We start from the raw sequence: 12765 nt of genomic DNA, 5'->3' as shown, positions 1-12765 counted from the left end.
CCCCAATCATGATTGACACAACAGTGTTTTATATTACGATTATTTGGTAGTGATACTCCTGGTAAAAACAACATATATATTCTGTTATATTAATTATATTATAACTTACCTTTATAAGCCAGTAGAGAGGGAACCACCTGACGATAATATCTACAAAGTATTCTGTGACGGAAAATAAGGAGAAAACAACCCAATAAGTCAACCATTTTGTATCATCATCTTTTTCTTTCGATTCGATCGCCTTTATCGAAACGTAGGCCGGATACAGGAAACCTAATGAGTTGCAGATTAGTTGAGCAAAATATCCGAACACTAGCCAAATGCCCAAGAACGCCGCAGCTCCTACAAGAAACATGTTATCGCTTATATTATACATATTTCTATTTTTAAAATTAAGGCGGGTGGATAAGACAAGGTTGTGATAAAGAAATGGTGTAAACCTTTATTATATAACGGTCTAGTCTTTAAACTTAATTTAAACATACGAAAAGATAACGCGGCAGTGGGTCGAAAAATGTGGTTGTACACATAAATACCTATCCTTTACTTAAAAATTCTGATGGCTTATATTTATTTTGAAATATAGATAAGACGGTAATACTATTTTAATTGCTGGTATTTATTATTGCGTCGTTATATATTTTAGAAATAGATATTAGAATATAAACCTTATATTCCATGTCCTGAATCTATTTGACAATGACTCATCTATATCTGTTTTATTATCTACTCAAAAGCTTATTCCATCACTGTCTTGAATTAGACAAAAAATTCCAGAGTATAAGATTTGTTTAAATTAACTATTCGTTTGTGATTAAAAACAATTGAATGACGATATCATTACGAGATTAAGATGATTATCCGAGAACTACGTGGCTAGATAGAGATGGCGAAAATTCTGAGGAATCTTTACTATTCTGCATAATCATCTTTTAATAAATTAAATATGATATTTTTGTAAGTAAGCCAGGAAAACAATAAAAAAAACTGAGTTAAAAGCAGTTATGTTAATTGTAACAATTGTAAGCGAAATAACAACAAAAATCGAACAAAAGCAAGAATTAGAATCACCTCCTTCATTTTCGGTGGTTAAAAGCGGTTGCTAAATTTAAGCATAGTTATATCAAGACAAATAATGAACTCCACATTATGAACACACCTTTATTTGATGGAAATCCACATTTTCCACCCATTTAGATTGGTAACCTAATGTAAATGTTAAATTTATTTATCGATTTCAACCAATTTTTTTTAATGTGAAATCAAATCAATAACAAGAGTCTATACACCATTGTAAAATTTTAAATGTTTACTATAATTTTCAGAACATACTGCGATACTTTTTCATAGCCATATAATAATGTTGGATAATCATATAATGTTTATTAGATTGCTTCCACCAAGAGTTCCATATAGTGGAACTCTAGGGGTAGCTTTCCCCCTGCATGGGGTTGATTAACTCGAACTAAATGGATACTCATAATTACCTTATTGGTTCTCTAAGTACAATAATAGAGAGAGTACCCAGTTGACGGATGACAAAACTAGCTTCGACTGTTAACTTTTAATTCTTAATTCTTAATAATCTACTCCCGTTATTTTCCGGGTATTTAACTCAAGTGCGTTTGTTTATGCAGTCATGTGTTTCTAATATCATTTGAACACATTATTAAATAAGCTTTTGGTTACATTGCAAATTTCACTACAACAGTGAAATTCTCCTAGTGAAATTCTAGTTACACCGATATTTTCAATGTCATAAACAAACAATCGCATTGAGCAATAAGCAATGAATAATATTATTAAAAGGATTTAAAATTTTTAAACTGAATTGGATTACTTAGATCTGATTAAGGATGCTTAATTAAATCCCGTTACAATCTGAAACTGCTTGAACCAAATGGAGAATTTTATTAGCGACATTTTTATTTTTTTTATATTTTTTATTAAAAAAATATTACGCCACTGGTTTTTAGAATATTTCCAAAGAGCTGTTATCAAAATCTTTATATGAATATATATAATAAAGGGGTTAGAAAAATTTTAAATTTAGAAACTCGCTAACTGTCTAAATGTCCCAATCACAGTCATAAAGGTGAACATTCAAGAAAATAAGGCAACTTCGGCAGAACTTACTGCTGCTATGAGAAAGTTAGATGTCGCCTTGATACAATAGCCTTGGGTATACCAGAACCAAGTAAAAGGTCAAACAGGTGTTATCAGAGAGCTTCCATACAGCAGATTTGTCGAAGTCTTATCTTTTCTCTGGAAATTTATCACTCAAAAGCTCTACAAAAAGAGCAAAAGTATATGAAGCTGTTCACACGTTGAAAGATATGTCTTTCACAAGCTGTTTCCCGTTCCTTGTTTGCTGTAGGATCCTTAGTAACCAGCATGTATTTGGTTGATGACTACACCGACTTGTTTCGCCGCTGTTTCAAAGGCTACGAAATATTGTTAAACATATCGCTTGCTTCACCCGATAATATGAATGTCACCAGCATATATATGATAATATTTGTATCGATATATTGTAAATATATCGCACACCGCTGAACACCGCACTTAGCTTACCACAAAAGTCCTAACCAACAAAATCAATTAACTAACAACTTTATCAGGTGAACAACAAGGATTCAGATCCGGAAGATCCTGCGTAGACGCCGTATTTGTACTAGGAAAAATCACAGAAAAGGCCATCGAGTACAATAAACCATCATATTTGTTTTATAGACCTGACAAAGGCTTTCGATCGCATCCAAGTCGAAGACGTCTTACACCTACTGTATAAAAGAAACATACCAATCAATATTATCCAATCCATCGAAAACATCTACTTCCATAATCGAATAAAGGTAAAGATAAATGGAAAACACAGTGTATACCAGTACAAAGCGGAGTCAGACAGGGTGACTCGTTAAGCCCACTTCTCTTTAATATAATAATGGACGAAATAATACAAGCAGTATGTAAAGGTCATGGTTACAGAATGGGGTACAAAGAAATCCAAATATTATGTTATGCAGACGACGCCGCATTAATTGCCGAAACAGAAGACGAGCTCCAAAGATTAACACACATCTTCAATACAACAGCCAAGAAATACAATATGATAATATCAGCAGAAAAAACCAAATGTATGACAACATCTAAATACCCACTACGATGTAAAATCGAAATTGATGGAAAAATAATAAAACAGGAAGCAAGGTTTAGATATCTGGGAATAGATATAACTAGTTATGAAGATGTTGAAGAAGAAGTACGACAACAAAGCTTAAAAGCAAGTAAAACGGCGGGATCTCGTAATGACACAATCTGGAAGAACAAACACCTAAGACAAGACACAAAAACATGAATCTATAAAGCAGCAATTAAACCTATATTAACATACACGGCGGAGACAAGACTTGACACACCTAAAACGAGACAACTACTAGAAACAAAAGAGATAAAAATGCTTCGACGAATATCAGGGAAAAGTCTGTTGGATAGGGAGAGAAGCGAAAACATAAGAAGAGCATGCAATATAGAAGACATAAATGGATGGGCCACAAAACGGAAAAAGGAGTGGAACGAACACATTAGTAGAATGGCAGAGGATAGGATAGTATGAATAGCACGAGATAAGTCACCAAATGGACGAAAAAGTATTGGCAGACCAAGAAAAAGATGGTGCGATAATTTAAACAATTTTGGAGGCTAATATTGAAGAAGAAACAGGCTTTAAAGCCTACATACAAGAAGGAAGAAAAAAAAGTTAAATTCTAGTGTCCTCTCGAAGATCTGCCTTAATCAATGAATCAATTGACTGTCAATTGTTGATTTTCCCGGCCTTTCATAGAGAATATTAGTAGTTGCCACACTGAAGAAGGTCATTTTTATGCAACAGGCATATAACGCCTTAAAGACCATTCACATGGCATGGTCACATTTTGTCAGATAAGAAATAAAATTAATGGATTAAGCAAATTCCTCAAAGGTAGGAAGTCTCTTGTTTGGGTTGTAAAGATTCCAATCATTTTGATCTGATAGGGTGTTATCTGATTCTTCGCTATGAAGAACTAATACCTAAGAAGTCTATGTGGTTGAAAAGTTTAAGTACCAAGGAGTTTCAGTTAATCAGTTAATTGAATTAATGATAAAAGCATAAAAATTAACAAACGCTTTCTTGTATAAATCAAAACTTACTGGAAATAGAACATTTTCCAAGACAAGCAACTTACTAAAACACAAAATTAGTAGTTAGAAGAAGCAATTAAACTAGTAATCATATAAGGTGCTGAAATAATGTGATTGACGCAGGAAGACAAGGAAATATTAAGGATCCTAGAGATGAAAATAATTCCAATAAACCAAGAAATAAGGGAACTTTTGAAAGGAGAAAACATTGTCAAATTTATCAAGGCACAAAGACTTAGATGGATGTGACATCTAGAAGAGACAGATATAAAAGCAGTTAAGAAAATTGCCAAATGGAGACTAGTAACAGGTAGAACAAGAGGAAAGCCGAAAATGAGATAGGAGAACCAGATACTTGAGGACCTTAGAAAGATTGTAGTTGGACACTGTAAAGCTATATATAAAAACAGGAAGGTTATAAAAGGGGCCAAGTCACACAATCGACAAAGTTAATACAGACTGATTTCCCATGATAAATGAATCATAGGAGCCCAAAGAGGGGAGCAATCGCCGTGTCAGGAGTGTAGACTCCATGATGATGATGATATAGATGATTTACACTTATTTCCTTTACACAAATTGATTGAAATTGGCTAATAATTTTTTATGAAGATGTTTCCAATTTAAATAGATATAGGATGCTAAAATTTTCAAAAAATGGATTTTTGTTTTTTACATAAAAACATTCTTTAGTATCATAAAACTACTGTCCTAAAATTTTATCAAGAAATTCTAAATAGAAACAAAGCTATAGCTGTACTTATAACGGTCTGCACCTGAGCTGAAACTCGATTGCATACAACACCACGCACCCCACTTGCCACCCGGTGGGTTGGCTTATTTCACCAAGTGGGCAAAATAGTCTCTGTTTTTCAAGCAGGGAAAAAGTATGTTCCCTTTAGGTGTAATCTCATAACATCGACCTTATGTCATCACCTTAATAATAATAAATATGACTTTCGTCCAATTTCAAGGTTTTTAAACCTAGTTCAGTAGCTAGTTTCAACTACTTCTTAAAATGTTTGACTGATGATGGTCCTACTGGATCGAAAATGTTTTGGATAAATTTTAATTAATTTTAATAAAATAATATACCATCATACACCAGCAGTTTTTACTTCTTTGTAAGTTTTTTTTTAAATATTTACTATCTCATTCACCAACAAATGTCTATGGTTTTTATTTTTATTTTTTAAAAACAATCATAGATCTACTTAAAAAATATTGCTGTGCAATGCATTAGAAAAAGTAAGAAGGTTCAAATAAGTTATGGTTAACTCTAAATGTTTTCAAAAAATATTTAAATACCAGCCTAAAGAATATTCAAATGTATGATTATTTAATTAATGGACTTTTTACATGAACATCTGTATCTAAATATATGTCAAAGGTCAGAGAAAGGTTGTAACCAATCAGTATAACTAATTATTGTAAAATTTAAAGATAAAAGATAATATTTATTTACAGATATGCTTACATTACGCTGTAGTTGATATATCATATCATAATGATATTACATTTTAATTTATTTTATAATATGCAATCAAGATATTATAATTTTATACTGCAATAGACAAAACAAAATATAATATTATAAATAACTAATCCTTTTTTTTTATATTTTTTTGAATTATTGAGTCTTCTTACAAATTGAGGTGATACTAGCTGATCTTATTACAAAATTTAAAAATTGCAGTAGTTAGCATTGTAGTGGGATATTCGTTGGTTTACATATAGATAATTATATGACAAGTATTGAGTTCACATATAGAGAATCATTTCCATACATTCCATGTAGCAATTAGCAAAAACCTTTAGTAAAAAGTAAAATAATCCTTTCTTGAAGCCAATGACAAGAAATATTTCTGATATAAGATGGTTAATACTGCTACAAAACATTTAAAACTATGTTTGGATCAGTTAACAACATAGATATAGAAAAAACTTGTGAAAAATTAACTGTAATTAATATTCACTATGGAATAACTGGTCATACTGCAGCCAATATGCTTATTATACATTTTCCATTCATGTAACCTTCTGGCTTAGGTTTTAATGTTAACATCCAGTTATTTAGTTAAGGGCTATAGCTTTACGTGTCTTCTAAAGCACAGTGGTGGCTCAGTTAAATTAGAAATTAAAATATTTCTGGTGTTTTTGCCAAGGGTTGCATCCAGGCCATCTAGCTCAGTATGCCAGTACCATACCCACTGAGCTGTGGCTGCCACATCCTTGAACATTCATTAACTGATCATATCAGAGCTGTGTTAGACATCTTGCTGAATATGAAGTGATGTGAATACAGTCAATAATTAGAATAATGCAAAAACTAAGTGTGAAAGATGAAACAGTCCATAGAAAAAGTTAAAACCTGGTGTATGTGAAATCAATCAAGCACAATACCACAAATCCTCAATGTAGGAATATAGTAAAAAAATAAACTTTAAAAAGCTATAATATTGTCCATAAAAACATTAATTCTTAAAAAACATCAATTATAACTCAAATGGTGGAGAAATATGGAACAACTAGAAGGAAGTAAAAACATAAAAATCACAAGCTTAAAATCCCTTTAAAATTTTCTAATCAGTCTCACTAAACAATGTAGATTTTCTTCACATAAAAGATATATATTTGGAAATTAACGTTTACACTTTTTTAATTTAAGAGTTTTAAATTTAAATTAAGTATTAAAATTTACAGGTTTTATTACAGGAATCAATAAATAATGAAGATTTAAATTTATTGTAATAAAATGAATATTAACGAATGAAGTTATATTTGTGAAAAATATCTCAATTAATTTGCTTTTTAAATTTGGCTGATAAGACAAATTTTCAGTAGACAACAGAATATATTAAAATAATCTCTTATTTGAAAGATCATCAATTAAAGATACCGTTTTAGTCTATTATTTTTTTGGAATTTATATTGTGATAAAACTGTAAATGTGGCATACCCCTTGTCTAGCCCTCCATATTATACATAAATAAAGTGGAGTGAAGTTTACAATAAATTCATGGGCTTGAATATTTTGAGAAGAATGGTACTAACAATTAGTAAAATGAGATTAATATTAAGATTAACGCAAAATTATGAAAGTCAACATTTTTTATAATTAATTACTCTCCTGGGTGAATTAAAATATTAAAAAAGTTGATAACCAAGGTCACCTATTCACAGAGTGATTATTATAATTAATTCTTAAAAAGTTGATGTAAAAAATTCTTCCTCAATTAAAAAATAGTTAAGTCCTTACCTAAAGCTAGATAAACCCTATCTAGGCCAGTTTTTTGTTCTGCAGCTGATAGAATAGGGGTCCAGGGTTTAGAATTATCGCGCAAAGCTACATCTAACTGCTGCTTAATTTCGTTGAACTTTTGAGCCATATCGGAATGAAATTATAATCACTGACGTTAACGCAACGTGTTAAGTTTTGAAATAGAACGAGTTTTAATAATAAGTTAAGGTCTATAAAAAAACTGGTATACCCGGCTAAAAGTTCGAAGTCGAATGCGGAATGAAGAGGAAGGGGAACTTTCCGTTGACAAACGTCATAAGTGCAAGAACTGATAATAGAAATGTCAACTAAATATAGTTTCACACAAGTACTATTTTTAACTGTATTAATACAGAGAAGTCAATATGATTGGATAGAATATAATACGTATGCAAAGAAATTACCCTGTATATAAACGATATAAACTGGGCTTAAACTGGCATCGTGTATAATAGTCCAAGAGCTATATGTAAAAAACAAAAAAATGATTAAACATTTGAAACCAATTTTCGTCCAAACTCCTGAAGATCGATACACTTCATACAATACAATTTAAAAGCATTGGTAATAATAAATAATATAATTTTACGAATTCGTACATGAGTACCTTACCGTATATTAATATGCGTTTATATTCTTTGTTAATACTTTAAAAATATAATTATGTATTTATAAAAATACTATAAATATTGGTCGCATCGCTATTTTTCCGCATGAATACTTTCGGTTGTGTATACACTCCAAACTAATTAATATGTAATAGGTGTTGTCTATAAATCAGTGATGTTTATTGTTTATTTTACCTATTAAAACTTTGAAATTGAAAATGGAAAACCCGAAAATCATTTTAGTGTTTAGCGGCAAAAGAAAATCTGGGAAAGATTATTTATGTGAGAAACTTAAATGTATGTAAGTATTAACTAAGTCCTTGACATTCATATGCATAAATGAAATATTTTGATAAAGTGTCAAGAAACTTTCTCCATGAATAGTGAATACGACTTTCGCAGTCTTCCTAGTTTTTGCTAGGATATCTTCCATTTTACTAGCCTAATTTAAATTATACTATTCAGAATATCAATTGTACTTTGAAACCATGAATAATGAGTATTTTTTAATTGTAATTAGTTATTTTTCACAATTTTTATGCAATTTATTAAACTGTTGCCTTTTACAACACATTGGGTATCATTTATCCAATGTTCATTTAAGTGAATTGTTCCCAATCCTCGAAGTAATTAGCTCAATAGATACAATCAACAAAAATCTGGTCCCATGCAAAGATGAATTAGGTATTAGCAATTCATCCCATCAAAACTGCTTTTCATGTATCACCTTTATATACAATTATACAACTTATAAGCAATCATTTAATAATAAGATTGATTTATTCACAAACAAATGTTATTGGGAGTGCAAACAATGAAGTAACAACATTCAATAGAGTCAAGTCACCCATGAAGAAGCATTATTGCTTACAGAAATGAAGAACAAATATTATTCAAAATGAAACTAAGATTACTGCAATATGATCATCCAAATTAGGTAAACAATTAGTCAAACCCATTTGACTACAGAAACATCATAGACACCTTTTCTGTTTGTGCCTAGTATTGTAACCATGCTGATCTTCGTGACTTTTATAAAGATGATATTCCTCTTCATGAATTAAAGGTTTTCTAGGATGTATTATGTCAGTATAGTTAGAATTCCCGATCTTTCATAAACCTGATGGCAGGCCTCCCTAAATCCCAAACCAACAAGGACCCTCACTGCCTTTCTCTGCAGACCAAATACTCTGTGAGTGTCAATTCACCAAGGATTATATTTCAAATATCAGTGCTTTTATATTTTGACACCCTCAGTTTATTGATTTTGCTTATTGTTATCTAACAATACATTTTCTGATTAGAAATCAAATCATTTAGTAAATTTTTTGACAAATAAGATTAAGAAAACATTTAAATGTTTTTTATTGTGAAAAATATTTTTGGATCACTGGTGGACCAACCTTGTGAAAATCATTTGACCAATTTCATCTTGTGGTTCTATTTTTAAGAAACCTACAAGATACTTATGATAATTAAGAAATAACAAAGTACAAATAAAGTATGTTGATGATCAACAAATATTTTTAAGGACAATGTACATAAGGATCATTTTGTTTTTAGGCTAGGAGAAGATAAGTGTTGTCTTCTTCGAATATCAGAACCTCTTAAAAGAGTTTATGCTAGAGATCACAATTTAGATTTAGAAGAATTGTTAAGTGATGGACCATACAAAGAAATTCATAGGCACAACATGATAAAATGGAGTGAAGAAATAAGGGAAAAAGATCCTGGCATTTTTTGTAAAGCAGCTTGTGACAAAGGTTGGTATAATGTTATATAAAATAAAAGTACTTTTAATTGAAACAAGAAAAAGACCAAAGTGAACCAAATATGACACAGTTTTTATATTCTTTTAGTATCTGATGCTCCAATTTGGATAGTTTGTGATATTAGGCGAAAGACAGACATTAAGTGGTTTAAGGAGACCTACGGAGAGCTTGTCAAAAGTATAAGAATATCAGCTGATATTGAAGTCAGAAAAAATAGAGGCTGGATTTTTACAAAAGGTAAATATTATTACAATGTGCACAACGTGGTTTAACTATAACTATAATAACTTTATTTAACTCAAAATCACTTAATTACAAATATTTAATTTATTACAATAGAATCGCTGTTAATAATCTCAGAACCTGCCCCTGCTGGCTTATATAATGTCTCAAAAGCATAAGCATACGGCGCTCGCATTCTCGGGAAAGTTCAAAATTGTCGAAGGTCATCTTTTTATCAGAGTTCGGCGACGAAAAGACTTCTGGATTTTCAAACGCACAAGGCCGCAATTAGGGGTATGTGACTCACAATAATGTCTATTTTTAGATGTAGATGATGCTCCATCAGAATGTAATTTGGATGATTATGAATATTGGGACCTCCAAGTATCCAATAACAGTAGTGAAGACAGCCAAAATGCATTGAAAAAAATATTAGAACTTGTACCTGAGTATTAACTCGGAATGAGATCCTGAGAGATTTAAAGTAAATAAAAGTACAGTATAAAATTTTATATTTGTTTTTTATAGATTATAATATTTTTATTTTTTAAATAAATTTTAACTTTTTTGTACTGCTTTAGTATAATAAAATAAAGTTTTTTGTTGACGGTTCTTTTTTGTTATTCATGGTTTAAGAATTATTTAAACTTCTACAAGAGAGTAACTCGATAAATTGTGATTGTGGGTGGGGAAGTTTTCCTCTCCGACAAGGCGCGTCCCAGTTGCTAATAGGCAATATCCTATAGATATAGGAAAATAGGACAGGTGTGAATAAGATAAACGCCAGCGGATCAACTGAGAACATCAACTGCGCCCACACAGACACACACACATACATACTCCCAAACACAAAATACCCATAGAGATCTACGCTATGGTCAATTACCATACAGCCGCAATACACTTTATAATAACCCCAATCAAGGGTCCTACAAGCGAATCTTCAACACAGTTATGCAGCCTAGGCAGAACATGTTGCTATGAGAAGGTTCGCTTTAGAGTCCTGGGTGTACCAAGGCCAACAAAGATCTATCAGTGATTGGCTGAGAGCTTATGTATAACAGATCAGATGTGTATTGGATTCAGGATGGAATGGTCCATCCGCACGCAATCCTCCCAGAGCAGTCGTGCTCATAGATACACCCATAGCTCCTTACATACCAACTAAAGTCCACCCCCTCATTTCAACGTTTCGGTTTCCATTTCCGAAGTGGAAATTGAAACGTCAAAATAAACATATTTTAAACTAAAATTGTGGTTAATTCCCAAAAAAATAGTAAATTGTATTAAGATGCCACAAGAACATAGCTTCAGAACAATATTAAGGTACTCAGATTACCAAGAATATGTGAGGAATGAAAAACGAGCGTTATGTTCCCCTTCTGTTTAAGAAATGCGAAAAAACCATCTTATTAATTATAGAAAAATAAAACCACGCCCTAATTACAGTATCACTCATCCACTAGCTGCCTTGATTCACACGTGAATTTCAAGTCAAAGCAGCAGATTCATTTTGATTTTATATCATTCTCAGCATATTCTATCGATTATGGTGTAGCATCCCTTACATATTCATTCTTCATATCTGCCCACGATTGTCTAAAATTCTCTTTTCTGTGCCATGTTGTACCGGCTTGTTTCCTTATGTCATAGTCTCATCTTAAATTTGGACGTCTTCTTGGTCTCTTGACTCCTCTTGGATACCACAGTGTAATTCTAGTGGACCATCTATTGTCAGTTCTCGCTAAATGTCCCACCCACTGCCATTTTAAAGATTTAATATTATGGATTAGGTTTGGCTACATTAATAACCTTGGTTTTCAAGCTAGTTTCATTCTTCTGTTGATTTCTGGAAGTAAGAAGCCAGATTTATGTATTATTTGTCCCAGATATACATACTCGTCTGCTATCTTAAGTGCAATGTTGTTTATTATTACACCTTGGACATCCACTAGCTCGTTGTACATGGTTTTTGTTTCTGTCAAGTTCATTTTTAGGCCAACTTCATTGCTAGCTACATTTAGGTCGCTTATAAGTTCTTGTAGTTCTACGGGATTATTAGCAATCAGAACGATGTCGTCTGCAAATGTTAGATGGCTGAGGTATTCTCCATCAATGGATATTCCTTTGTTCTGCCAGTTCATTTTGCTGAATATACCTATTGTATATTAAAGTGTTGCAGTGAAGAGCTTTGGTGATACTGCGTCTCCTTGTCGGACGCCTCTGGTAGTGGGAAATTCTGGAGTATTTCATAAATTTTTACCTTAGCTTTTGCTTGTCTGTATATATTTGCTTAAGTTTCTACGTACGGTTTATCAATGCCTTGGTTGGTCAAAGCTTCTATTACTGCCTTGGAATATAAAAAAACGAAAGCCTCCTCGACATCTAAGAAGGTTCATGCTAGCGGTATTTCATATTCTTTAGCTCTACTCATTAGTTCTCGAAGTGTATGAATATGATCTATGGTACTGAATCCACTTCTAAAGCCAGCTTGTTCTCTCGGCTGTGCAGCATCTAATGCGTTTGTTAATCTGTTGTTGATGATCTTTGTGAATATCTTGTATACGATTGGTAGTAGACTTACAGTTCTGTAGTTTTGGATATCTTCTTTGCTACCTTTCTTATGAATGGGAATTATTTTTGCTGTATTCCAGTGTTCTGGTATGCATCTCAATCTTAAGCAATTCGTGAATATGCCTGC

At 31.9% G+C, this 12765-nt stretch overlaps 2 protein-coding genes across 3 annotated transcripts in view; one reads left to right on the top strand and one right to left on the bottom strand.

Annotated features, from left to right (window-relative positions):
* The window catches only part of LOC140435117 (receptor expression-enhancing protein 5-like), a 33939-nt gene extending 26229 nt beyond the window's left edge, over positions 1 to 7710 (bottom strand). The window contains exons 1-2 of the mRNA XM_072523832.1: positions 7442 to 7710; positions 110 to 342 (exon numbers count right to left, since the gene is read on the bottom strand). Coding sequence (XP_072379933.1) covers positions 110 to 342; positions 7442 to 7571 — 363 coding nt within the window. The 5' untranslated portion in view covers positions 7572 to 7710. The remainder of the gene's footprint in view (positions 1 to 109; positions 343 to 7441) is intronic.
* Positions 7711 to 8195: 485 nt separating this feature from the next.
* Positions 8196 to 10831, top strand: Pmvk (Phosphomevalonate kinase). 2 transcript variants are annotated; one of them, XM_072521512.1, is made up of 4 exons: positions 8196 to 8371; positions 9634 to 9833; positions 9930 to 10079; positions 10390 to 10805. In XM_072521512.1, the coding sequence occupies exons 1-4, from the start codon at positions 8289 to 8291 to the stop codon at positions 10518 to 10520; spliced, it is 564 nt and encodes a 187-aa protein (XP_072377613.1). In that variant the 5' UTR covers positions 8196 to 8288; the 3' UTR covers positions 10521 to 10805. The 2 variants fall into 2 exon arrangements, with proteins under 2 accessions (XP_072377613.1, XP_072377614.1); XM_072521513.1 differs by having other exon boundaries at positions 8233 to 8367; positions 10390 to 10831.
* Positions 10832 to 12765: the final 1934 nt, after the last annotated feature.

Source organism: Diabrotica undecimpunctata, chromosome 2 (genome assembly GCF_040954645.1).
Source record: "Diabrotica undecimpunctata isolate CICGRU chromosome 2, icDiaUnde3, whole genome shotgun sequence".
In the NCBI taxonomy this organism is placed as follows: domain Eukaryota; kingdom Metazoa; phylum Arthropoda; class Insecta; order Coleoptera; family Chrysomelidae; genus Diabrotica; species Diabrotica undecimpunctata.
Note: the sequence above shows the minus strand (reverse complement) of the source record. Positions and strands in the feature narration are given on the sequence as shown.

Bases quoted from the DNA above. Each gene is read 5' to 3' on its own strand.
- Pmvk (XM_072521512.1), top strand. From the start codon at position 8,289: ATGGAAAACCCGAAAATCATTTTAGTGTTTAGCGGCAAAAGAAAATCT. The intron at 8,372-9,633 runs GTAAGTATTAAC...TTTTGTTTTTAG, and splicing joins TGTGAGAAACTTAAATGTAT to GCTAGGAGAAGATAAGTGTT. The intron at 9,834-9,929 runs GTTGGTATAATG...ATATTCTTTTAG, and splicing joins TAAAGCAGCTTGTGACAAAG to TATCTGATGCTCCAATTTGG.